A 27,520-nucleotide genomic window follows, 5' to 3' on the forward strand; every position below is an offset into this window, starting at 1 on the left:
CAGTACTTGATCCCTCTATGATGATCTCCAGACAGGGGGGAAAACCACATGACTCTGTGGTCACCAGGAGTTGACACCAACTCGACGGCACAATTTTACTTTATTCCAAGTACATGTTTTAAAATTGAGATGTGAGGGGCTAATTTTCTACATATTTCTTAGGAAGTTTAGGATGCAGTCCCCTTCTCCATTCCAAGATGCTCTTCTTACAGCTGGCCAGATATTTAACTTCTTGTTATATGTGATGACTCAGAGGTGGCAAAATAAATGGGGGGGGGAGATCCTCCCACCTAGAAGTCTCTTCAACAAGCTTTGAGGACCACTTCACATTTTTTTTTTTAAAGATGTACACCTAAGGTGGCTTTAGGTATCTACCTAAATACGCAGAAGGGCTGTTCTCACAATCATTACTTGGGTAAGAGAAGTTGTGTCAGAGAGCTCCCTCCTACCCAGCATCTGTACCTAGCTCTTTAATGAGGTAGGAGGAAAAGCCCTCCTGCTCAGCTGCTGCTTAACCGATGATCACTTCCTCCCCCTCCTATCTTGCTTTTTACACACAGATGATGAAGGGCAATCACAATCACAATTAATGATCCTGAGAACCAGCCTACAGTGTGAGACCAATAGGTGTTTTGCAAACATGGGTGTTCTACAGACATACTTGTCAAGGAGCTGTGATTGGCTTCAGCTACCGGTTGAATAAAACTAGGGGAGCCTGGGATTGCCACTGTATAATGCTTGGAAAGACCCAGGAGGCTTAAAAGACAGGGCTTCTACCCCAAATCTCCTTTGGGAAAGAGTGTATGCGTTCACACATCGGTCAAACTTCCCCCAAGTCCCTTCAAGTTCCTTGGACCCACTCCACACACAAGTCGGGCTTTGTCTTGCGAATTCTAGCTTATTTCAAGGTATTTCCAGGTTTTTAAAATGCTGGTTTTAAGCTACTTTTTCTGAAACCTCCAGAGCAAATAGGGAGAGGCACTGACATAGAATCATCAGCATGATATGAGGGATAATGTCTTTGAAATGCAGATCTAGCTCTTTAATAATCTCTCTCTCTCTCCTACCCCCATTGGCTAGAAGGAAAACACAGAGCATGCCATGTGAACTTGTAAAAACAAAAACCGAGAGCAGAGGGGAGGGGCTGCTTCCCTCAATGCCACGAGTGTGATTCGACGAGCTTCGCTCAACATTTACCCCACAGCATGAAGCCATGTGTGGATAACTCCTAGGTAAAAATCTGCTAGACTTTGGTCAGTTGAAAGTAATATGGATACAAAGGAAGAAAGCTGTGCGCTACTTCAAGCTGAGGATCCCCATGATTGTACCTGTACTTGGGGCTCCTGGAAAAATGTGATGTGAAAACAAACTTTATTTGCTGTGCTAAGCAAAGAGAGACTGCATCTTGAGCTTTAATCAAAACCTTTTGAGGGATGTATATAAGAGGAGGAGGAGGAGAAGGCGGCGTTAATATTTCTTGTTTCACTCTGGAATCATGCATGTCTTTGACGAGGTGCTGATTTCCTCTCCTGAATCTGCGTGAGTTCAATTAATAAAAAGAAATTAAAGTATAGAAGAATTTATTCACATTTCCTTACCTTTCTGTGCTGTACAGTAAAGTATAATTTGTAGGAAGTCCACCATCTGAAAGAGGTTTCCATTGGCAAATAAATGTTTCATTTCCTGAAGATCGGCAGTTTATCATGGGCTTTCCAGGAGGTGATTGACCTGAGGAATTGCAATAATAAATTCATTGCTAACTGAGCAAGGAGGCACCTTTTTAAAGTGGTGATTCTCTTTATTTAGCAGGGGGAGAGCAACTGGCCCTATCCACCCCTAGAACAGCATCCCTCCAGTGGCTGTTGCTGGTGTCTATCATATGTTGCTGGTGTCTATCATATGTTTAGATTGCGAGCCTTTTGGGGACAGGAATCCATCTTATTTATTTATTATTTCTCTGTGTAAACCGCCCTGAGCCATTTCTGGAAGGGTGGTATAGAAATCAAATAAATAATAATAATAATAATTTATTGCCACAGTGGCTCTTTAATTGAGTGGTTAAGGGTCTGGCTTATAGTTGAGAAGACTGTACATTTTTAAATTTTCCTTTGTTGGCAATGAAGGTCAGGGGGCCTTTATCTTTTTCTTTTTGTAGAATCAGTGAGGTGTAGAGGCTCAGATGTTGGATTTGGACCAGAGAAACCTGTATTAAGAATTCTGCCATAATGTGGGGAAGAACCACAGCTCAATAAGAAAGCACATGTGCTTTAGGTGCAGAAGGTCCCAGGTTCAGTCCCTGACATCTCCAGGTAGGGATGGAAAGACCACTGTTTGGAGTCTTGGACAGCTGTCCCAGTCAGTGCAGATAATACTGAACTAGATGGACTAATTATCGTACTTGGTATAAAGAAACCGATACATTCCTTACTCTCACTGGATGGTCTTGAGTAGTTCTCAATCTCTCAGCATAACCTAACTCGCACTAAATAAATAGGTAGAGACTAACTGAAAGGATTATAAGATGGTTCAATGTTGCATAAGCTTTTATGGGTGACAACCCACTTAGCCAGATGCTGCATTGTTACTGGAGAAACACAGGAAAACAGAAAGATTCCTGCCTGAAACCTTGGAGAACTGCTGTCGGTCAGTTTTGTCCAGGGCTGCACAACCTCAACACTTTTGCAGATGGTAGATTTCAGCTCCCACTATCCCTGATTGGTCACTGTGGCAGGGGATTAAGGGAGTTGTAGTCCAAAAACTGCCTGAAGGCTGAAGTTGTGAAGCCCTGGTGTGTGGACAATACTACTGAGCTAGATAGACCAATGGTCTGACTCAATAAAAGCAGCTTTGTATTTTCATTTATTTTCCTGAAATGCAAATAATAGAAATAGGTCATTTGCTTGGCGGGGGTGGGGGCAGGTGGCTGTGGGATGAGGCTGTCAGAGTCGGCATGGTTATGGAGGCTGTCATGGAGACTGAGTGCCTGCACTTCTGAATTTGTGACTACACCTCTGCCCAAACGGGCTCTCAGTTTAAAACGAAATATAAGGTAGACATCAGCGATAACCACTGGGGCGATACGGTGCTGTAGTTGGACAGAGACAGTTACTCCCCTCTTGCTAAAAGTTAGAAAATCACCTCTTTAAAAAGGTGCCTGAATATCACCAGAGTTCTAAACAAAATGCTTTCAGGAGTTTGTATTCAAAAAGGGTAAGGAAGTTGAGTACTCACCATTAGCAAATGATACGTTTAGAGAAACGAGCAAAATAAATAGAACTGACAGTGACATATCTAGCCTGATGTCTATGTCCCCTCCTCCTTCTCCTCCTCCTCCTCCTCCTCCTCGGAATGAAAACTCACAGGTTCACTGGAAAAGAAGGCAACAAACACTATTTAATGAATGCCCTTGATGCATATGTGGCATGATTTCAAATCATATGTGGCATATGTGGTATGATTTCAATTACTTTTTCAGAGTAATTGGAAAGTGGGTTGGTTTTTTTAAACAAATGTTTAAAGCCTATGCGTCTTTAAGGCCCCCACCCCAGGGAATAATGGGCACTTCAGCAGCCGCATAACTGCACTTGGGTGGTACCAAGGTGGGCCAGAGCGGGTTGTGGGGCAGTGCAGGTGAGATGCCAACACACCCCACAAACAGGGGCGTAACGATGGGGGGGCAGGCAGGGCACGTGCCCTGGGCGCCACTTGGTAGGGGGTGCCAAAAAGTGCCCCCACCGATCCCCTTCCTTTCCCGCCGTGCTCGTGTCTCCCTACGGAGACGACTGGAGTGTTCAGGGCTCACCGTCTCCCTACGGGGGTCGCCCATGCCGCCGCGACCAGGGGTCCTCCTTCCACCCCAGCAGGCGGCGGGCGGCGGCTACGACTGGAGCGACGCCGAGGCCTGCCGTCCGGCCCGGCGTCGCTTCCCAACTGCGCTGCGCGCCTGCGCAGTTCTGCACAGGCGCGTGGCGCTGTTGAGAAGCGAAGCCGGGCCGGACGGCAGGCCTCGGCGTCGCTCCAGTCGTAGCCGCCGCCTGCCGCCTGCTGGGGTGGAAGGAGGACCCCTGGCCCCTGGTCGCGGTGGCATGGGTGACCCCCGTAGGGAAGGGCGAGCCCTGAACACTCCAGTCATAGCCGCCGCCCGCCACTGCGGGGTGGAAGGAGGACCCCTGGCCCCTGGTCGCAGCGGCATGGGCGACCCCCGTAGGGAGACGGCAAGCCCTGAACACTCCAGTCATAGCTGCCGCCCGCCGCTGCAGGGTGGAAGGAGGACGGTAGGACCCCTGGCTCACTCACCCCACCCGCGGATCACCCACCCCGCCAGCGAAGGGCAGCAGGGGGGAAGGGGTGGGGGGAGGCCAGCGGTGGCGGTGGCTGGAGTGTTCAGGGCTCGCCGCCGAGGGGGGGCGCAATTTCAGAGGGGGGGCGCAATTTATTTCAGTGCTTGCCCTGGGCACCGTTTTCCCTAGTTACGCCTCTACCCACAAACCACAACACAAGCCCATGGGTTCCTGGGTTCTGCTGTTTTCAATAGCAGAGTACACTCTGTTCATTCATTCATCTTGCACCAAGATTATGAATGAAGAGTTCATGAACCCTTCATTCATAAAAATATTGGCGCAAAATGAATGAATGAACAGAGTGTACTCTACTATTGGAAATAACAGTAAAACCTCACCTGCACTACTCCCCATGCACAGTAAAACCTCACCTGTACACTCCCTATGGGAAAAAAATAAAAATAAAAAAATCTTAAAGATGCTCAGACTTTAAAAATTTGTTTTAAGAAATCACCCCTTTGGCCAATTACTCTGAATTTTTTTTGGTAGCTGCCACCCATTGGGGCACTACCACCCACCCCATTTTTCTTCCCCGGAACCCCTTTATTGCCCTAAATTGATTCGGATCCAAATCAAATCCAGGGTGATTCAGGGGGGCAGATTCATACCCAAAACAAATCAGGGGTGATTCAATTCGGGTGCAAATCAATTTGGAAAAAATCGATTTGTGCACATCCCCACTGGTTAGTGAATTTTTTCACACACTCCAGGATAGAACCATAGGATCATAAGCTTAGACAAAATAACGGACTCTGACAGATGAAGGTTAAAGATCCTGTGCAAGGTCAAATATATCCAGACACCAAAGAACTCCAGGGATGAATTTCAGAGGCACAAAAAGATGCTGAGTGCACCGTGCTGCAAAAGGATATCTTGAAACTGGGTGAATGGGCAACAAAAGGGCAAATATGGTTTAGTGCAAGCAAGTGTAAAATGATACACAATGGGACCAAAAAAAAATCCCAACTTCACAGACACATGATGGGGAAAGTGTCTGACAGGAGAGGGATCTTGGGGTTGTGGTTGGCTTTTTAAGTGAAGAAGCCAACCCAGTGTGCAGCATCTGTGAAAACATAGCAGCTTCTTAGCACATTCCATGCTAGGAATGGTTAGGAGAGGAATCAGAAATAAAACTTCTCATATTATGATGCAATTAGACAAATCTATGATGAGACCACATTCAGAATACTGGCTAACAACCTGACACAGGGGCGCCTAACATCTGTGCCCAAGCAATGCTAGCTCCTGCGTTGGTCTCCGTGCTTCCAAAGAATGGGTACTCTTGTGCTAGAGCACATATCCTTTTTTGGAGCTCGTCCACACTCCAGAAGCACTCTGTTAGAGCAGAAACACATGACCCTCACTTGACCATGATGTGTTTCCACTTGACCAGAGTGCTTCCAGTGTGTAGGTTAGCTTCAAAAAATGTTTGTGCTCTTGCACAAGATCACATGACTGCTCACGCTTCAGAAGTGTGGAGACTAGCACAGGAGATAGCTCTGTGTGAGCACTGGTGTTAGGCATGCCCACTCTTCATTCATCAGGCTAGCAATCACTGCGTCCAATTCTTGTTACTCAAAAAGGATACAGGAGAACCTTATATTCGCAGCGGTTCCATTCTCCACTACTACCATGGATACAAAATACTGTATTGAATACTGGGTTGTTGGGGCAATGGGATTGCAGGGCTTAGGTTCCCGGAGCCCCAAAATTAATTTAAAACGTGGTGGGAAAGGTTTAAAAGGGCAAAATAAAGGTCCTACCATCTGTGGGCCTCTGGCAATCCAGCAATGCCATCCCCCCAAGTCAAAAATAGTCCAATTTTTAGTTTTTTGTTTCAATTTTCCACAGTTTTTTCCGAGTAAACAAGCCACAAAATGGCTCCAGTTCCCAAAATGGTGACTGAAAATTACCTCTGTAATCATTCCCAGCTTCCTCTGACCCACAGATACGCAGAGTTAACCCATTTTTGGTTGGTTTTCATTCATGTATGTCGAGGTAAGGTGTCAATAACCTGGCTGCAGATACGCAAAACCACGGATGGTGAGTCCGCAAATATGGGGGTCCTACTTTATTGTAGGGCTGGAAAAGGTGCAGAAGAAGACAACCAAAACAATTAAGGTGATAGGGCACCTCCCCTATGGGAAAAGGCAATAGTATTTGAAATATTTTCATTTAGAAAAAAGGTAACTTAAGGGGGAATATGACTGAGGCTTATACAATTATGTATGGTGTGCAGAGAACAGATAGAAAGAGGTTTTTCTCTGTTACAGCACTAGACTCAAGAGTCATTGTAGCATTACCTTTTAAGACTACCTTACAAGGTAGCCCCCTGATAAGTTTGGTTGCCCTCTTCTGCACTTTTTCCAGTTCTTTAATAACCTTTTAAAGATATGAGGACCAGAACTATACACAGTATTCCAAATGTGGCAGCATTATAGATTTTTATTAAGGCATTGTTTATCATGAGAGGCAGTATGGTGTAGTGGTTAGAGTGTTGTGCAAGGATCGGGAAGACTGAATTCAAATCCTCATTCAGACATGAAACTCACTGGGTGACTCTGGGCCAATCACTTATCTCTGTCTCTCACCCTAATCTACCTCACTGGGTTGCTGTGAAGATAAACATAACCATGTATGCCACTCTGGGCTCTTTGGATAAAAATAAATTAATAAAAAATATAATGTTAGCGGTTTTATTTTCAATCCCCTTCATAATGATCCCTAGCATGGAATTTGTGTTTTTCACAGCTGCTGTGCACTGAGTTGATATTTTCAAATAGCTGTCCACCACAACCCCAAGATCCCTCTTCTGGTAAGTCACTGACAGCTCAGACCCCATCAGTGTATGTGTGAAGTTGGGATTTTTTTACCCCACTGTGCATCACTTTATGCTTGCCTAAACTGAATTGCATTTGCCATTTTGTTGCCCACTCACTCAGTTTTCAGAGATCCCCTTGAGGCTCCTCACCAGCTGTTTTGGACTTTACTACCTAAATAGTTTAGTGTCATCTGCAAATCTGGCAACCTCACAACCCTTTCCAATGTCTAAATCATTTCTAAATATGAATGTTGACTTTTTGAAAATCCAAGTATACTATGTCACCTCCTGGATCACCTCTATCCATCTGCCTTTGACACCATCAAAGAACTCTAAAACTCACTGGGAGCCAACAAGAAACAAGTACCTACCATTGCATAGTCCTGCCTGGGATTGTTTCTTGGTCATGCATGCTAGATAGACACATTCTGTCACAAATATATATACTGATTATGACATCTTTATCTCACCCTTCTTCCAAGAAGTTCAGTATGGCGTATATGGTTCACTTTTATCCATACAACAATTTCAAGGGATAGGCTAGTCTGAGAGTCGGTGACTAACCTAAGGTGACCCAGGACGTTTCATAGTCTAGCAGGGATTTGGATCCATCCCTCTCCATTCTTTTTACCTACACCACACTGGTATGAGATACAATCCTTCAAATACAGCAAGGAGCTGGTGGCATAGAAAACAAACCTATGCCAAGATTGTTTCTGCCTCTGGCCATATTCACATGTAATGCAGAAACATGGGTCCAATGAACCTGCAGTTACACTCCTCACCCATCACCCCTGCTCTCCTGTCCACATTTCAGATGAAACAGAGAGCAAACTCTCTGCAGTCAGGGAGACTGCAGAGAGGAGAGGGAACTGGCTGTGCAGAGTTCCTTCTTGCATGAAAGATGCTCTGCACAGCCAATCATTGCCAGAGAGAGGGAGGAGCTTCCTCTCTCAACTCCAGTTACAGCGAACGCAGCCTCAAGTTCTGCATTCGCTTGTAACGCTTGGAAACGCAAACTTTGGCTATGAGCAGCGAAACTCACTGCAAGCCGAGGGTTCAGACTGGAGTTTTCCAAGCACAACCACGGGTCATAAACACACACACACACACACACACACACACACACACACACACACACACTTATTATTACAGATAAGAAAAGGAATCCATTTCTTGAAATAAAAAACATACAGAGTTTGTTTGTACTAAAGATCAATTATCAGAATAAATCAAATAAGGAAAAGAATAACAAAAAGGATAGCTTCCACCGACTGGACAGAATCAGAACAATCATGAACTCAAAATCACAGATCAAAACCAGACCCTGGAAATAAACAATGACCTTGTTGAATATTATATTTTATAAAAGGTTCCCAAGTCAATAGAAAAGAATCTGATGGAGAGTTATTCACATAAACCGAAACTTTAGAAACAGAGGCATAATCCCATAATTTAATAAACTAGTCAGCTAAAGAGGGAGTTATGGAAGAATGCCAATTGGCGGCATAAAGGATCCTAGCTGTCGTAATCATATATAAAGACAATTCAGTATACTTCATGGGGATATGGGGTTTTGTCATAGAGAAAAATTTCTGGTAAGAAAGGAAATTTTACATAAAATTTGCTCCATTCTATAATGTATTTGCTTCCAAAAGGATTGGGCAATATCGCATGTCCACCACATGCAAACAGAAAGCTTTTACAATTTGTTCCACTTCTGCTAGAGGCCATCACCAGGCCCCATCCAGAATTGTTGACATCAAAAGCTGACGACCCTATCCGAACTTTGAATTCAATGAGAATTTTGAGAAATTCTCTTCATCATGTTAGCCCATGACTTTGAGCATAGAAGGGAGTTTAAAGCAGGAAAGAGGTAATTTAAGGAAGTTATTGTTTATTTATGGCAGTTGTTCATTATGAGTAGCAGGGAACTGAACTGTTTAAAAATTTGCCAGTTAAAAACATATTTAACTTTCCAGTTCAGCTCTGGTTCAGGCATTAACTTTAGCATACAGTGTGATAACCTGTTTAGGCACTTGCAACCAGTTTAGATGCACTGCAGGCAACAGAGTTTGATATTATTCTTTATGAAATGTAACTCTATAAAATGAGTATAATGATAACTAATTAACCTGATTAAAATATCTATTTTTTAACTGTTGCATGAATGAATGAATGTTTCTTTATTTTGGTCACCGAACAGAAGACCAAAGAAATACTAATAGGTACACACACACACACACACACACACACACACACACACACACACACACACACCGGCCAGTAACAACAACATTAACAACAGATTTTCAATTACAACAGATTAAAAACCCGGCCTATGTATAGGCCTATGTATATTATTCTGCATCTATTCTAATAAAGCATATTCTGTCAGACTTGCTCGGTATTAAGCAAAACTTAGCAACATTTATATCATTCACATCAGATAAAAGGTAATTTACATAAAAATTATCCAGCTGACGTGGACAATTTTTTTAAATGGCAGCAAATAAGGATTATGAATATCTTTTTAAAAATTATAATATATGGCAATACATGTCATTGTTTCAATACTTTCTGAAAGACACGGGCATAGGAATTCAGCATACGGGACCTTCCTGAATTTTCCTTCAAGCACTACCGTGTGTAGTACATTGAAATGGGATAGCAAAAATGCTTTGCAATATTTTGGAACATTAACCGTGTTTCCCCGAAAATAAGAGTGTCTTATATTAATTTTAGCCCCCAAAAATGCACTAGGGCAATTAGCGGTACATCAGAAATTACTGCTAGGTCTTACTTTCGGGGTAGGTCTTACTTTCGGGGAAACAGGGAATCATGCCAAAATACCTGGCTGGCTTGGAGATAAAAGCTGATAACCTAAAATAACTGCTCTAGATACACACCTCATGTCTATTTGCCGTTCCACGTCACACACAAACTGTCTAATCATTAATCTAGCTTTCGTATATCTCATTAGCCCAATTCAGACATTATGCTGTACAAGTGTACATGTGCTTGTGTGAATGACTGTACCTGGGTTCATTTTAAAAGTGAATCTGGATACAGGACCTTCAAAGTGCAGAGTACAAATAGGAAGTGTACCGCTGTACCTGTGTTCAACATAACTTGAATGACTGTAACTGTGGACAGTTCTGTACCTAGGTACACTGTATACTTGTTGTACAGGTGCTGAACATAATCTGTGAATGGACCTTTTGACACAATAGAATCCAGGGGGAAACCATCGTAATATAGCCTCTTTTCCAATAAATGTCTAAAATGGGATAAAGATTTATCTGATATCAAAGGATCGAAGACAATAGCCTAGAAGTTTAATTTTAGCCATAACTCAAAATTATCTAGTCACTGTCCCATTTTCTCCCATTTCTACTTTCATAATATCTACTTACAAACAGAGCCCTGCATTTGTAACACAGCATAGGATCTGGAGTCTCAAAAATTTGGACTGTTGTACTTCTAATTTTGCTAGATTGGTATATGGTCAAATTTGCACATTGTACTGAAGTTGTGTGGGACATTTGACTAAACATAATTTGACCACAGCAGGGATGAACTGGGCACCTTTACCTTGATGGAATGACAAGATAGCCCTTGTAGATATCTGCGCATTCTGCAAAACATAATTTGGGTGTGCTGTCATACTGCCTGAGGCCTGCAAAACTACACCAGGTATCTGAAACAGGTGGCCTGTTCTAACGTGATTTAACAAGCATTTTATTATTTTAGGCCTCTTCCCAAAACCTATTACCTTAGTTTCATCATAATTTATTTTTAGTGTCTGATGAGTATAATAATAATAATAATAATAATAATAATAATAATAATAATAATAATAAATAAGATGAAAGATCCTGCAAAGCTTGCCTTAAACCAAATGGTGTTTGAGAAAGCAAAATGGCATCAAATGCATAGAGTACAGCCAATAAATGCCTGTTCGCCAACTTTGAAGGATGATAAATTCAAATCATTAAGATGAGAGACTATGGGAATCTATGCAAAAATGGAATAATACTGGCGTCAAAATACACCCTTACCTAACTCCTCTATTTACTGGAATTTTGTCTGTAAGATGGCCTAACATGCTACACCTCAGCTTTAGGGAGCATCCTCACTGTATTAATAAGAAGAGGTGATGATCAGTTGAGGAATCCAATAACTTCCTCCATAACTTCCCTCTAGAGGTTGAATCAAAAGCACTTTTAAAATCAACAAAAGCAGCATATAATCTATTGGGTTTTATAGAATATTTTTTGATCAGACACTGCAATATTAGTACTTGATCTATAGTGGAACAACCAGCTTGAAAGCTGGCCTATTAAACTGTTTTTTAAAAGGATTTTACAAACAAAATACATCCACCAGGATAAGAAAGATGGAATAAAACATACACCTGAATGTCTCATATAGAACCACTTATTTTGAACCATTTATTTATTTATTTATTGTTAAATTTATATACCACCTTTCATTAAAGCAATCCCAAGGCGGTTTACAGCAAAAAAAAATTTAACACAAGATGGTAAAAAAGACACAATTAAAATATTAAGGGGGGGGAATATTAAACAAATCTGATTTAAAAAATTTAAAACAAAAAGCATAAAAGCAATAAAGATTATAAAGAGCAGCAGCAGAGAATCAAATAAATGCCTGGGCAAAAAGCCAAGATTTTACATTTTTTCTAAAAGCTGTGATGGACTGAGGAGCGAATAGCCACCGGGAGAGCATTCCAGAGTCTGGGGGCAGCAACAGAGAAGGCCCTGTCCCGCACGCACGACAACCAAGCCTCCCTCATTGTCAGCACCCGGAGCAGAGTCCCCTCAGATGACCTTGTCAAGCGGGCAGCAACCCTTGGGAGCAGGCGGTCCCTCAGGTATCCTGGGCCCAAACCGTTTAGGGCTTTAAAGGTCAAAACCAGCACCTTGAATTGGACCTGGAAACAAACTGGTAGCCAGTGCCGGATAAAACCCTAGCTGCCGCATTTTGCACTAGCTGCAGTTTCCGGATGTTCTTCAAGGGCAGCCCCACATAGAGCGTGTTACAGTAATCCAGCCATAACGTGACTAAGGCATGGGTAACTGTGGCCAGATCTGCCTTCTTGAAAAAGGGATGCAGCTGGCGCACTAGCCGAAGCCGTGCAAAGGCACCCCTGGCCACCGCCTCCACCTGAGCTTCCAAAAGCAGAGCTGGGTCCAGTAATACCCCCAAGCTGCATACTTCCTCCTTCAAGGGGAGTGCAACCCCATCCAGAACCGGTAAAATCTCCTCATCCCGATTGGCTCTCCTACTGACCAACATTACCTCCATCTTATCTGGATTCAATTTCAGTTTATTAGCCCACATCCAGCCCATCACGGCCTCCAGACCCTGATTCAGGACCTCCACCGCCTCCCTAGGATCAGATGACAAGGAGAGATAGAGCTGAGTGTCATCCATATATTGCTGACAACTCAGTCCAAGTCCCCGGATGACCTCTCCCAGCGGTTTCATGTAGATGTTAAACAGCATGGGGGATAAGACCGATCCCTGCGGGACCCCACAGGCCAATGGCCATGGAGCCAAGCAGTAGTCCCCCAGCACCACCTTCTGGACCCTCCCTCCAAGAAAGTACCGGAACCACTGCAACACAGTACCTCCGATTCCCATATTCGAGAGGCGGCCCAGAAGGATACCATGGTCGATGGTATCGAACGCCGCCGAGAGGTCCAGCAGAACCAACAGGGACGCACTCCCCCATCTAGTTCCCGGCATAGGTCATCCACTAGAGCGACCAAGGCAGCCTCAGTCCCATATCCGGGGCGGAAGCCAGATTGAAAAGGGTCCAGATAATCCGTATCATCCAAGACCCTCTGCAGCATTGATTACCATTGTCTGTTTTTATGGGTTTGGTTTCGTTTCTCGGTAACCAGGATATTTTAGGTTCAGGTTCAGTTCTGGTTCACTGAAAAAAACCTTTCTGAAATTGTTTTTATGTTTGGGGTTAGGTTTGGTTTGACTCCCTTGGTAGATAAATGCTTCTGAATTTAAAAATAGTTCAAAGTGTATTAGTCTATGACCAGCACAACAAAGGAATAGAATAGAACATATAACACAGTTTAAAATAAAAACATAATACCACTTATATCACAATACCCTAGGGTATAATACTGAAACCACCAAAAATCTCCCAATCTTAAGGAAGGAGTTAATTACTAATACTCAAAAATTTATTAAAAAGACAAATGGATATACAATTAAATAAAAGACATAGATAACAATTAAAAAGAATAACAAGTCAGCAGTCTCAGAACCCACCAACTATACTAGAACTAGAAAACTATAAGGCAGCACTGAATTTATTAATTAGAAGCCAACGCAATCTTCAAGCTGCTACACAGAAACCCGCCACTTTCCAAGTGATGGCAGGAATACTATCCTCAAGCAGGAAAGCCACTTGTTGACTAGGCAAATTTCCTGGGGAATGAGCCAGCAATGGAAATATTAATCCTAAATGTAAGTCCCTATAAAAGGAGCAATAAAGCAGAACATGTTCGATTGATTCAACTTCCCCATCACCACAAGCGCATACAGGTGAAACTCGGAAAATTAGAATATCGTGCAAAAGTCCATTAGCAATAGCAATAGCAATAGCACTTACATTTATATACCGCTTTATAGCCGAAGCTCTCTAAGCAGTTTACAATGATTTAGCATATTGCCCCCAACATTCTGGGTACTCATTTTACCAACCTCAGAAGGATGGAAGGCTGAGTCAACCTTGAGCCCCTGGTCAGGATCGAACATTAATTTCAGTAATGCAAATTAAAAGGTGAAATTGATATATGAGACAGATGCATTACATGCAAAGCAAGATAAGTCAAGCCTTAATTTGTTATAATTGTGATGATCATGGCGTACAGCTCATGAAAACCCCAAATCCACAATCCCAGAAAATTAGAATATTACATGGAACCAAGAAGACAAGGACTGAAGAATAGAACAATATCGGACCTCTGAAAAGTATAAGCATGCATATGTATTCAGTACTTGGTTTGGGCCCCTTTTGCAGCAATTACAGCCTCAATGCGGTGTGGCATGGATGCTATCAGCCTGTGGCACTGATGAGGTGTTATGGAAGACCAGGATGCTTCATTAGCGGCCTTCAGCTATTCTGCATTGTTTGGTCTCATGTCTCTCATCCTTCTCTTGGCAATGCCCTATAGATTCTCTATGGGGTCAGGTCAGGCGAGTTTGCTGGCCAGTCAAGCACAGTACACTGTATACTTTTCAGAGGTCCGATATTGTTCTATTCTACAATCCTTGTCTTCTTGGTTCCATGTAATATTCTAATTTTCTGGGATTGTGGATTTGGGGTTTTCATGAGCTGTACACCATGATCATCACAATTATAACAAATTAAGGCTTGACTTATCTCACTTTGCATGTAATGCGTCTGTCTCATATATCAGTTTCACCTTTTAATTTGCATTACTGAAATTAATGGACTTTTGCACGATATTCTAATTTTCCGAGTTTCACCTGTAGATGCTCCGCATAAGGAGTCCCACTGTAGCGACGTTCAAGAACAGTAGAGGGAAGGCATCTACATCTAGCCTGTGTGAAAGCCATCATATATTTGGGGATGTCTAATTGTTGCAAGTACATTAAAGAAGCCACAAGGTAACTTGTATCATTACAATAAAAACCCGAGGACTTAGGTAAATCTTCCTGCCACTCCGTGTCTAATATTTTCTGTTTCACCAAGGCATGGGCTTGTTGTACTTCCATTTTAAGCAAAGTAAGCGAAAACAACCCCAAAGTTGCCAATTTAATAAATATTTTACATTCCCAGGAAGCATGAAATTAATCTTGTAATATAAGAGATACCAGACTACCATGAGAATTATGGATCTTAATCCAATAAAAAATCATAAGTTTCCAATATCTAGCCTCCACCTTAACTAGACCCGTCTCCAGTCTCAATCTGGCATTAGACACACAACAGGAGATCAAAAGTACAGCTGTAAGGAATTTAGATTGAATTCTCTCCATCTGCTCAAAGCTAGATGAGGGCCTTAGCTGCACACCATACGTAAGCTGAGTGAGAGATTTGGAAAGAAAAGGTTTAATGGCAGAAGGTATAAAAGCCCCCCCGCCCCCCCCCCCCCGCTTACTCCAGAGGAACCTGAGAACAGCAGACACACTCCTCTGAAACTTAAAAATACATTTGTTACATTTCTGATGCTAAACATTCAGGGAATGAAATACAGAGACACCTGGGCTCGGTGACAAGGTTGCAGTAATATATATTGGTTAAGAGAAACTCAATGAGGTTATTCACACGGGCGTGCAAAACTGGCTAAGGAGCCCAACCTGGTTTTCCACGAGCATGTGAACTGCCGGAACGGGCTTGATCCCGGCGGCTACACAGTGGCAAACCTGCCTAAGTAGCCTCCCTCCAAAATGAGGTTAAGGGATCGAGCGTTCCTCTAACTTCATTTTTTTGATTGGGCTGGCACACTTGGCACACTTGGCCCCAATAATGCACTGTGCACTTGTGCGGTGCATTATTAGAGCGCCGGGGCAGTGCGACGCATCCCAGCATCCAACCCCCAGAGCTGCTGGGTGAGCTGCTGGTTATCTGGGTGAGCGATCAGCCCACCCAGGGAACGAACAGAGATCGTCTGTGGGGAAGGTAGGTTAAACCCTCCTTCCCCACATACTGCCCCATAGCTCTTTTCACCGGTTGTGAGAAGAGCTCCATTACTTTACCACCCCCTTTTTTGAAGTATCACCTGGAAAAGTGGCAGCACTACTAAAGACTGAGGCTATTCTCCTGCGCAGCCTAACCCAGGCTAGGGATGCCCAGACTGGGTTAGGCTGCATGTGAGAACTGAGTCCGATCCCGGTGGGACAGTGCTGCCTAGCCCTGCTTTGTAGCCTGGATCTTAGACAGGGATCTGGGCTTGACTGGGGATAAGGGATAAGGGACAGGGATCAGGGCTGTAGGATAGTGTGTTTGCTGGGGTTATGTGATAATACAGAGACAGGCCTAGAGCACCCACTCCCGAGGGACACACCCCCTCCAATGCATTGTGCATGTTGCGCAGTGCATTGTGGGATCTCCGGCAGTGCAGGCACATAGCATGGATCGTTTGGGAGCGCAGTCTGCATGTCGAAGAGACATTCAGGCAACACAGCAGACAATGCTGTGTGTGTTATCACAAGCCGATCACTGAACCAAGGGCAGATGCCGTGGAATGGGACCCTACAAGGCTGTTGATGAAAGTGGATAATTTCAGATGTCTGTTGGAGGTGTCAGGTTGCCACTTTTGTCAGATTTCATGACACGTCCTTCTGGTAACAAAATCTGAGAGCAAATTGCCTTAGCATAAAGCACATAAAGTTATGATATCCCTTTGGAGTATATCCCTTTGGAGTCACATATTACTCTTCTGGGATATTGCCATAGCTGTTAAAAAAAAAAGCATGCGGTAGTATATGTGTTGCTTTAGCAGCAATGATTTTGCTTGCCAACATTGGGAAATAGGAGCATTTACCTCCAACTGAAACTTGGTTGCATCATGTGCGGTACACCAGATGGATGAACAAAATAACTGTCTATAAAGCACCTTTGAGAAGGAAGACCACACTCAGGAAATAGTCTTTGTCAACACTGGACTGCTCTTCGTTCATTACTGAAATCAGTTTATGACAGCAGAACTTATTTGTCAGGACACTTTAACATTGGTCTGAGATGCCTAGCAATTTTCAAACTCTATTATCTTTTTCAAATATTGTAGAAGCTACCTTTACTATGAATTTATAATTTATATATTTTACTTTAAATGATCAATATTAAATGGATTTTCTGTTTGTGCATAAAATTTTATATCTCCTTTGGAACGTAATTTGAAAAATCTAATAAAAAGAAAGATTAAGATGATCTCGGTGTGGGTCTTTGAAGCACAGTATTACAGTAGCCAATGATGCTGGTGTTTGGGGCCATTGTTGTTGTTGTTGCTGTTGTTAATTTTGTGTTTCATACATACCCCTCCTCTTTGTATAAGGACCCCATGCTGCAAAAATATGGCCAAGGTAGTATTGTATAATTACAGTATATAACAGGGGTCTGTCACTTTAAGTGGAGCAGTGGGGAAATGCTTGACTAACAAGCAGAAGGTTGCCGGTTTGAATCCTCGCTGGTATCAGGCAGCAGTGATATAGGAAGATGCTGAAAGGCATAATCTCATACTGCATGGGAGGAGGGAATGGTAACCCCCTTCTGTATTCTACCAAAAGAAAACCACAGGTCTCTATGGCGCCAGGAGTCGAAATCGAATCGACGGCACACTTTACCTTCATAGCAATAGCAATAGCAATAGCACTTACATTTATATACCGCTCTATAGCTGGAAGCTCTCTAAGTGGTTTACAATGATTTAGCATATTGCCCCCAACATTCTGGGTACTCATTTTACCGACCTCGGAAGGATGGAAGGCTGAGTCAACCTTCATAGTGTATTAATAACAATTAAAAACAAGCTACTTACAGGATTCATGTGTATGATCATGTTCTTGTTCTTCATGGAGACTGCCAAATCAGGTGACTACCTAGAAAATAGACAGAAAAGCTATTTTAATTTTTTTCTTAGGGGAAAAAAACACCCCCACCCCCACCCAAAGCAGAGCTCACAATGAAACTCTGTGGGCTTATATAGAGCTTCATCAGCTTGCACCATATAATAACTTGGTCCTTGATTGTACAGGAAAAGTAAGCATTCTAAATCAAATTTAGAGAGCCAGTGTGGTGAAGTGGTTAGACTGCTGGACTAGGACCGGGGAGACCCAAGTTCAAATCCCCGTTCACCCATGATACTTGCTGGGTGACTTTGGGCCAGTCACTTCTCTCTCAGCCTAACCTATTTCACAGGGTTGTTGTGAGGAGAAACCTAAGTATGTAGTACACCGCTCTGGGCTCCTTGGAGGAAGAGCGGGATATAAAATGTAAAAAAATTTTTAGAAAGATTAAAAAAATTAAATTTTAAAACAATGGATAGGAAAAAGTCTGAAATAGTAGAAACTGTGAAAGTGCTGTGCGTATATTCCACCTTCCTGATTTAGTGAAATCGCTTACATTTAGGACCATAATGTACAAGGCAGGTACTTCTGGGCATTCCTGTTGGCTCCAGGAGGATTGTCTCACTCACATAAGTAAAGGTAAAGTGTGCCGTCAAGTCAGTTTCAACTTCTGGTGCTCACAGAGCCCTGTGGTTTTCTTTGGCAGAATCCAGGAGGGGTTTACCAGTGCCTCCTCCTGCACAGTATGAGATGATGCCTTTCAGCATCTTCCTATATTGCTGCTGCCCAATATAGTACCAGCGGGGATTCACTCACATAGCAGAGGGGAATTTTGCTCAAAGGGAAGAGTCCGCAAACCACTTCATAATATTTTCATTGACAGTAGAAGATAGAAGATTTGAAAAGCTCTCTATACATTTGTGTGTCTGTGTGTGATAGTTTGTTCATTAGTAAGCCATTTTGTGCTTATTTTTAAAAGGAAATGGTGGGGGAGAATTTATTAAAATAAAACACATGAATAGATGATACACATATGCATGTGCACATGTGTACACACACACATACACACACACAATCATACCAGCATCAGTACAGATATATCCCCAGTTCATATATCACCTGGGGTGTTTGCTTGGTAAAGGAGCAAACATCACCCCACAGAGACCACTTAGACGCCATAATATATGTGCAAGGGCCTCCATGTGAATGCATGGGGGCCACAAATTTATATAATTTCTCCTCCCACCCTTTTTGCGGGAGAGGAATTGCACAAACAGTCACTCATGTGGAGGCCTTTAATTACACTATCCGCTTGGGTGGTGGGGAGGGGATACACCACTCCTGCACTCCACTGACATCCCATGTCATGCATAAACCATGGCAGATATATATATATGCCAGTTAGTTTCTGATTTCTGTCCCTTATGCTCAGCTTTGGGGCAGTGCCCTCTCTTGTCCTCTAGAACAGTGTTTCTCAAACTTTTTGGAGTCAAGGACCGCTAAATTCTTCGTGCAGAGTTTCAAGGACCGCTACATTCTTCATGTGCAGTTTCCCGGACCAGCAGTTAGTAAAGGGGTTTCAAGTCTGTCTATCTATCTATCTATCTGTCTGTCTGTCTATCTATCAGACTTCTATACTGCCCAAAACTTGCATCTCTGGGCAGTTTAGAATGAAAATAATATAAGCATTAAAATAATTAAATTTGGAATCTTTTGCAAACATGGAATATTAGGGGTTCTTAACCTTGGGTCCCTCAGTTAAACTCCCATAACCCCCAGCAACAATGGCATTTGGCCATTATGGCTGGGGATTATGGGAGTAGAAGTCCACCAACGTCTGGGTACCCAAGGTTGAGAACCCCTGAATCTAAAAGCCTGGGTGAACAAATTTGTCTCCAGTATGTCTGGAGTGGAGGTGCTTGTGATTACTCAGTGGAGAGGGGATGTTGGGCCATTAGAAAAATTCAAAAGCTACATGGGGCCAATGAAAACAACATACAAGCAAGCCCCACTGATGCAAGAGGGAAACAGCGTTCCCGCTCAAGGCGCCTCGATCACAACAGGCAGCTGGGTTTCAATCAACCAACCATTGGCTGCAAACAATGATCATGCAAGAACCAGCAGCCCTTCAAGTGGCGCCCCCTGCCATACTTTTTCCTCCATGCCCCCGCATCACATACAGTTTGAAGCTGTAAAGATAGGGAATAAGATAGCTGTAGGAAGATCTCAGCAGCACGTGGAGGCAAGGCACAAGAAGGGTCCCATGCCTCCGTGATACTCTTCCTCTTCCGTGCCATGTGCAAAATTGAGGAAGTGAGTGCCTTGATTTCAGTTGGGGGGGGTTGACTCCCAGTCAGGGACCGGCACTCAACCCTTCGGGGACCGGCAGCGGTCCAGGGACCGGTGGTTGAGAAACACTGCTCTAGAAGACACGTGCACACCAAAGAGCCCAGTGTAGCCAAGGAACTGGGAGTCTTCAGAAATCCATGGTCTCTGCCTCCGTCCTCTAGAATCCCTGCCAAGTGAAATGCTCTAAGTACCACCTTCTGTTCACCCTGGGGCGGCGGCAGCTTGCAATAGCAAGAGCTGTCTTTCGAACCCGTCGCTCACCTGACACACTTGCGAGTGACCAGCACTATGCAGCTACTTGGAAATCACGAGGACAGTTGCTATTTCTCGTAGTGGTAGCACTCTCATTCTGATAGCCCTCTGCTGCCTTCTTTCTTCCTCTGCCCTATTCCTCTTGAAGTAATAACACAACCATTTCCTTTGAGCACATTTCCTATCAATGAGTAACCAATAGAAGGTCAGCAGCTAGGCAAAGCAGGGTTGGGGGGGGGGATGAAGTACGATGGAAAAGAGCTGCTCCTTGTGGTTTGTGAGCCAACACACTAGAACACTCTTAAAACCAACATGTGTTTTTACAAGCGCTCTGGACTATACAAGCAGAGTGGGAAGCTCAAGTAACGGGTTAGTAGGTATTCCTGTGTTGAGTACCACTGCTGTAAAAGTCAGTGGGAATAAGTTCAGCCTTTTTGTTGTGACACCAAAGCAGATTTAGCTGACAAGGCCACCCTGCGTGTGCCTTGCTTGCACGTGTCCCTGGTTTCCTTATGTGTAGAAGAGGCAATAAACTGGTAGAAGATAAAACTATGTTTATGTTAAGGGCTCAAGCAATCAGAGGCTCAAGCAATCTATTCTGATGTGGCTAGGGCTGAAAGGCCACCTGATAACGAGTTAAGAAAAACAATGTATCAGTTTTATTATTTATTTATTTATTCATTCATTCATTCATTTATTAAATGTTTAAACCACCCTTCCAAAAGGCTCAGGGCAGTTTACATTAAAACAACACCATTAAAATCAATTAACAATTAAAACCGAAATTATAAAACAGCATAAAACAATAATTAACAATTAAAACAACATAAAACAACAATTAAATAGCCAGAACAATTTAAAACAAATTTTTAAACGCTGAGAAAGCTTGGTTGAAGAGATGTGTTTTCAGAAGTTTTTAAAAAATTGCCAGAGATGGGGAGGCTCGTATCCCAGCAGGGAGCGCATTCCACAATCTCGGGACAGCAGCCAAGAAGGCCTGTCTCTGTGTGGCCACCAAACGAATTGGTGGCAACTGGAGATGGACCTCCTCAAGTGACCTCAACGGCCGGTGGGGCTCATAGCGAAGACGACGCTCTCTTAAATACCCAGGGCCTAAGCCGTTTAGGGCTTTATAAGTTATAATTAGCACTTTGTATTTTGCCTGGAAACCTATTGGCAGCCAGTGTAACTCCGTCAACAGAGTAGTAATGCAGTCTCTCCGAGAATTTTGAAACCTGTGGATACCATCCTCCTCCTCTTTCTACTCATATGGCACTTGCAACGTGCTCCTGTATTTATGCGGACACTTTCACAGCAACCCTGTGAAAGTAGTATGTCACTATGATTCTATGCATTTGTATTTCATGGAGCACAGAGGATGAAAAGGATGTAAGGCTTATTTGTCCAAGGTGACAGAGGGGAGACATGTGAGGAGAGCTGGTATTATGGTAGCAAGCATGACTTGTCCCCTTAGCTAAGCAGGGTCCACCCTGGTTGTATTTGAATGGGAGACTACATGTGTGAGCACTGTAGGATATTCCCCTCAGGGGATGAAGTCGCTCTGAGAAGGGTATCTAGGTTCCAAGTTCCCTCACTGGCATCTCCAAGATAGAGCTGAGAGAGACTTTTGCCTGCAACCTTAGAGAAGCCTCTGCCAGTCTGTGTAGACAATACTGAGTGAGATAGAGCAAAAGTCTGACTTGGTATATGGCAGCTTCCTGTGTTCCTATGAGGCATGAATCCAGGCCTCACAGACTAGATTAACTGGATCACATTGGATTGACAGACCTTTAAGAGCTCTACTAAATATAACTTTGGTCCAAGAAACAATGAAAAAAAGCCGAGTGCCCATAGTTTCTACTGTGCTCTGTGTGAGACGGCCTTCTATGTGCCCCACTACCATCAGCAGTGTCGTCGGAATGAACAAGTGCTTTCTCTGTGATGGTGCTCATAATGTGGAACTCCCTCTCACTGGAAACTTGTCTTCCCTCCTCTGTGATAGTTTCCCACCACCACCTGAAGGTTTCTGGACCTTTTTTGTGTTGAGGCAGGCTTTTGGTTTAACCCCTGCATAATTCAGAATTATAGATTGTAAACCCTTTGGGGCAGGGACCTATAATCCTGTACTTGATAAAGCACTGCACATTAATGGTGCAATAATAATAGTGCACTATATAAAGAGATTTAATGTTACACTTTGTGCAAAGACTCCCCCCCCTTTAAACTGTTATTTAACACTTTAATCTTTTCTGATTATGAAGCAGAAGGATAGAGGAATGCTGTGCTCCACTTTAACTCTGAAATATGTGAAAAGATACTTGTTTCTAGGGTTGTGCGTTTTGTTATTTTTCTGTTTTGTTTTTGGCCCAAATCCGAAACACCCTCATTTTGTTCTTTGTTCGAAATCAGCCAATCTGAAACACCCCAATTTTGTTCTTTGTTCAAAATTGCAAAATCAGAACCTGAAAAGATTTGGATTTTTTTTTAAAAAAAATTAAAAAATGGCCCCAGGGCAAAACTAATGGGTGGGGGTGGTAGTGCCCAATGGGTGGAAGCTACCACCCAAATCTCAGAGGAATTGGGCAAAGGGCTGAATTTTGGCAAATTTTTGAAGTTTAAGATTTTTCTTCAAACTTTCTTTTGAAGTTTAAGATTGCTAACCCATGGGGTACTGGGTTCTGTTGTTTCTGAGATGTTTTGAGTGCAGATTCTCTGGTAGCATATGAGAGTGGATTCATGGTTTGTCATGGAAAATCTCATATGCTACCAGAGAATCTACACTCAGAACACCTCAGAAACAACAGAACCCAGCACCCCATGGGTTAGCAATCCAGGGGGGTGGTTGGCACCCTATGTGCACTGCACCACCACTCGCTACCGGCCACCCCAGTGCCCCCCAGGTGGAGTTATGAGTCTGCTGAAACCGCCATTATTCCCTAGGGGGGAAAACCTTAAAGATGTGTAAACTAACAATTTCTAAGAAATCAGCCCTTTGCCCTATTCTTTTGGAATCTGGGTTGTGGCAGGCACCCCTTGGGGCACTGCCACCCAACCCATTGTTTTGCCCCTCAGGTCCTCTTTCTGCCCCAAATCTGCCCCAAAGACATGTAAACTTCAGAAATTCTTTAAAAATCAGCCCTTTCCCCAATTCCTTTGGAATCTGGGTGGCAGCAGGCACCCATTAGGGCACTACCACCTGACCCAATCTTCTGCCCCCAAAACCCCCTTTCTGCCCTGAATCCACCTCAAATTACATCAACATTGCATATCAACAACAACAGCAGAGCTTTGCAAAGAACCAGGCAGATTTCCAAAGGTCATATACATCCACATCCCCCCCCTGAAATGCAACTGATCTACACACAACAGTGTGAAACAACAACAATGAAATGCACACTGCCCCGCGCAGTGTGCACACTGCCTCACTGGCCAATGAGGGTAAATTTTACCCTTAAATTTCCTTGGAAGGAATAAGGAGGCAATTGCCAGCAGATCAGCCTATGCTTTTGCTGGTCAATTTGCAGGCTGGAAGGGCTGGAAATTCAAACAGATGTCAAAACTCAAAATGGAGACTGAAGGAGAAATTTTCTGTTTTGAGCATTGGGTGTTTTGTTTCGGCTACAAAACAGCCAAAATGGCCTGTTTGGGGCACAAAACGTTTTGTATCTGAAATGAAACGCACACCCCTACTTGTTTCACCCCACCACGAACAATTCCAAGATGCAGAGCCTAGTGTGCATGCACACACATGCACACGCACACACACAGATACAGACCTGCCAAATTCTTGACACAGGTTTAAAAAAAAGAAAGAAAAAGAAAATCAATTTCTATGGTTCCAGATCAGTAGCACTCAGAGTAGACTTGTACATAATTTGAAAAAGCCTTGTTTGAGGTTAGAGGGCCCCCAGTGTACACAACCCTCTTTACACTTCAGAGCACTTTGTTCCCATGCATCCCTGTTACTGAGTAATATCCCGTGAATCGCTCCTCTCTGATATGGCAATATTTGCAGTAATGCTGCTTCTTCCCTGCACACTGGCATGGTTGGGAGTGGGTGGGGTTGTGCCTGGCCTCAAGGGGCAGGGGATGCTCAACCACCATCTTGCCTGGTCAAGCACATGATCATGCTCGACCAATTGGGGTGGAGGGCAGACCGGCATCTAAGGGCCAGTCTTGCCTCCTTCTTAGCATTCATCTGGTAGCATGACTAGGAGGACGATGCACTGTCGAGATCTCTACTTCGCCTGGTGGCCATTGGAAAATACACAGCCCGAGTCGGGCCAAGTCAGGGAGTAGAGGCAGTGCCGAGAATGGTCTGCCTGGGGCTAGCGGCAGCATAGCTGCGAGTCTGGCCCAGTGCGTAATGTGGCCGGTTGGCTGTTGGGAACGGAGGCCTGGGTGGGTGGCCAGTGCGTGGCCATTTCAGGAGATACACCCCAGGCCAGAGCATGGCTTTCAGGCCACTGGGGTGGTCGGGTGCCGCCACAACCCCGGATCGCCGGCGCACTCAGGTATGGCCTCCTATCAGGCCATGGGGAGGACAGCACGGCCTATTTGGGTCTGGTTGGGGATTGACCCCCCTCGTTCTTAGGGTAGGGTTGTTTGCGCACATGGCATGGCTTGCTGGGGCCTCTGTGCAGGGATTGCTCCCTCCACTGGTGCTCAGGGAGTGGTTGGGGGGCTCCTTTCCAGTTTCTCCCACCACCACTCTAACTGGAATAAGGAGTTCATCATTTTTAGTGACCCTAACCGTAATTGTGGGCTTGAATTAGCATTTTTGCTGGATGTCAACCCTTAAAGTTGGGGCAAATTGTAATATCAGAAACCAGATCAGTGAGTGGTTTGCAGTTACATCCCTGTAGTATTTGTCATTTCATTGTCCCTCCTGGTGTTTTGCTTTTGCGCTCAGTTACACAACTGTCGTTTGTTGCCTGGGTCCATTGGCAGCAGGCTGGCAGCACTGGCCTTCCAAGCTAAGCTGGAGAGACATGCCAATTCCACTTCTGACTTTAGAATTCACAGAATGTTAGAGGGCTGGGCACTAATGCGCACCCCCAACCCCCAATACCAGGGTTCTGTATTCCCCTAAACTGTCAGATAAGTTGCTTGTGCATCTTAATTCTATGAGGCTATTCACACGAGGGGGCGAAATCGGGCTGTGTTTCTCCAACTTGCTGTTCAGAGCTTTTGTCCCGGGAGCTTTCTTCAAAGCCTTGCGGATCAGTAAGCTGGTTGTCACTTCCAGGTTTGATACCTTGGGACAGGCCCTGCAATGCTGGGCTGTTGATGTGAGGGGAGCGGGGGACATTATGCACATCTGGATGGCCAAGACTAATCAGCGGTGCAGGGGTGCCAGGGTTACCCTGGTACAGGAACCATCTGTTGCAATGTGTCCAGTGCACACTTTTGCTTGCTTATGTTGAGGCCCAGGGGCGGGGATGGTGGTGGTGAAGAGGGCACTTTGTTCAGCAACGATTACTTCCCCTGACTTACTCACTTTCAATTTGGGTCCATCATGGTGGCATTAGTGAGGGAGGGTGTAAACCCTTCAGATTATGGTACTCACTCATTTTGTATTAGTGCCATGACTTTGGTGTGGCTGCCGGGCTGCCTGAGAGTCACATTCACACACCTGGGCATTGGTGTGTTCATCTGCCTGCCGCCACTACATTCGTCCTTTGAGGCATTAAGTTTAAGTTGCCACGTGTGAAAGAGCAGTGATCTTATTTTCTCTTTCTGACCTGTGGCAGCTTCCAACAACTATCTGGATGCTCATCTGTGGCCAAAGCTATATCTTCTGGGCCAGTCAAAGAGCACGCCATGCCAGCGTGGCTACTCAGCTGGGTGGTGCTGGTGTCGCAGAAGTGGACTGGCTTGGCCATCGATAAATGCTATGGTGCCATTTCCTACCTCTACTGGATGAATTGCATGGGCCCCTGTATATCATTATTATTCACCTGGGGGTTGGGATGGGGGCAATGACCTGGCTTGCTAAAAGGCAAGGCCTTGATTTTGCAGCCAGTTGCTAATTTGCATGTTTTGGCGGCCCCTTGGCCGGGTTTGTTCAATATGTTCCAACACGATTCTTCATTTGTGTTGGAGGGGGTCAAGGGGATGCAAGAAGGTGAACCAGGAGATAGGCAAAGCGATTGCTGCCTTGGATGGCAGGGTAATTTCACACCCTGATATACAACATTAGTGTGGTTTGATTTATAGGGCAGATGGCTTGCACCTTTCAGACTTGGGGAACAGTTTGTTTCTCCAGGACTTGCAACGGGGTCTTCAGGGAGCATTATTGTGGTGGGGAAAGTGGAGCTAAACTGAAATGTAACCCCCTTTTGAGGCAGGAGAGTGTGGGTGTGGGTAAGTAGCATTGTTTATCAGTGTTCGGCTGGAGGGCTATTGAGGTGAGGGGGGTTACCATAGAAGAGCCCTTCAGGGTTTTGCGGTCCAGGGGGTTGGGAACATTGTTCCCTCTAAGGCGTGTGCATGCTCACAAGTTTTTGGATGTCCGCTCAGTTCATTTTAGATCCCGCTCAGGTTGAATCAGGAAGGCCCCACTCTGAATGCAGGTGCGCACACACTGCCTTGATACTACTTTGATACTGCCACCCAGAACAAAACTCATTCCACACAGAGATGAAGACCACTGGAGGGAAACAGCTCCCTCTAGGAGGGTTGCTTTGCTCACCAACTCAGAGTTTTGAGGCTTGGTGGGTCGAGTAGCCCTCCCCTCGACATGGGAAAGTCCTGTGGTGAGAGGATGTAAGGAGTTTGTCTCCTGACAGCTTCAAAAAACCCACTGTTTTCACCCATGTGTGGAGCAGTCCTCTTTAGGAGGTTGTTTCACACAGGGAGGAGTACCCACAGTCTGGTTAGTTAAGAACTTCTGTTGCAAGTTTAATTCACATTTATCAATAAAGTAGCCCTAATTTACTCCACTCATGCATGTCTTTTCTTCTTTGGGGTTTGGGTGCAAAGAGGATGGTATACCTAAGCTCACACCAGTGATACCATCTCAGCTGGAATGAGTTATACAACTCAATACTTTTTTCAGACATGTGTCATTTGCATTGTCTGTTCTGCTTAGGACAAAGTTGCATAATGTAATTGTGCAAACAGAGCCATAGATGGCCAGCTAGTCCTGTGAGATGTTAGAAGTCATTTTTAC

The 27,520-nt window shown here is 44.2% G+C and overlaps 1 protein-coding gene across 14 annotated transcripts in view; it reads right to left on the bottom strand.

Annotated features, from left to right (window-relative positions):
- PRLR (prolactin receptor) overlaps window positions 1–27,520 on the bottom strand; it is a 240,297-nt gene that overhangs the window by 54,586 nt on the left and 158,191 nt on the right. For 9 of the 14 annotated variants that reach the window (XM_053292106.1, XM_053292102.1, XM_053292098.1 and 6 more), the window contains 3 exons: window positions 17,718–17,778; window positions 3,232–3,367; window positions 1,599–1,728 (listed from right to left, as the gene is read on the bottom strand). In XM_053292106.1, the coding sequence (XP_053148081.1) occupies window positions 1,599–1,728; window positions 3,232–3,289 (188 nt within the window). In that variant the 5' untranslated portion in view covers window positions 3,290–3,367; window positions 17,718–17,778. Of the gene's footprint in view, window positions 1–1,598; window positions 1,729–3,231; window positions 3,368–17,717; window positions 17,779–20,355; window positions 20,449–24,312; window positions 24,330–27,520 lie in introns of those variants that run through there. The other 5 variants (XM_053292101.1, XM_053292097.1, XM_053292100.1 and 2 more) reach the window with 3 other exon arrangements.

Source organism: Hemicordylus capensis, chromosome 2 (genome assembly GCF_027244095.1).
Source record: "Hemicordylus capensis ecotype Gifberg chromosome 2, rHemCap1.1.pri, whole genome shotgun sequence".
NCBI lineage: Eukaryota > Metazoa > Chordata > Lepidosauria > Squamata > Cordylidae > Hemicordylus > Hemicordylus capensis.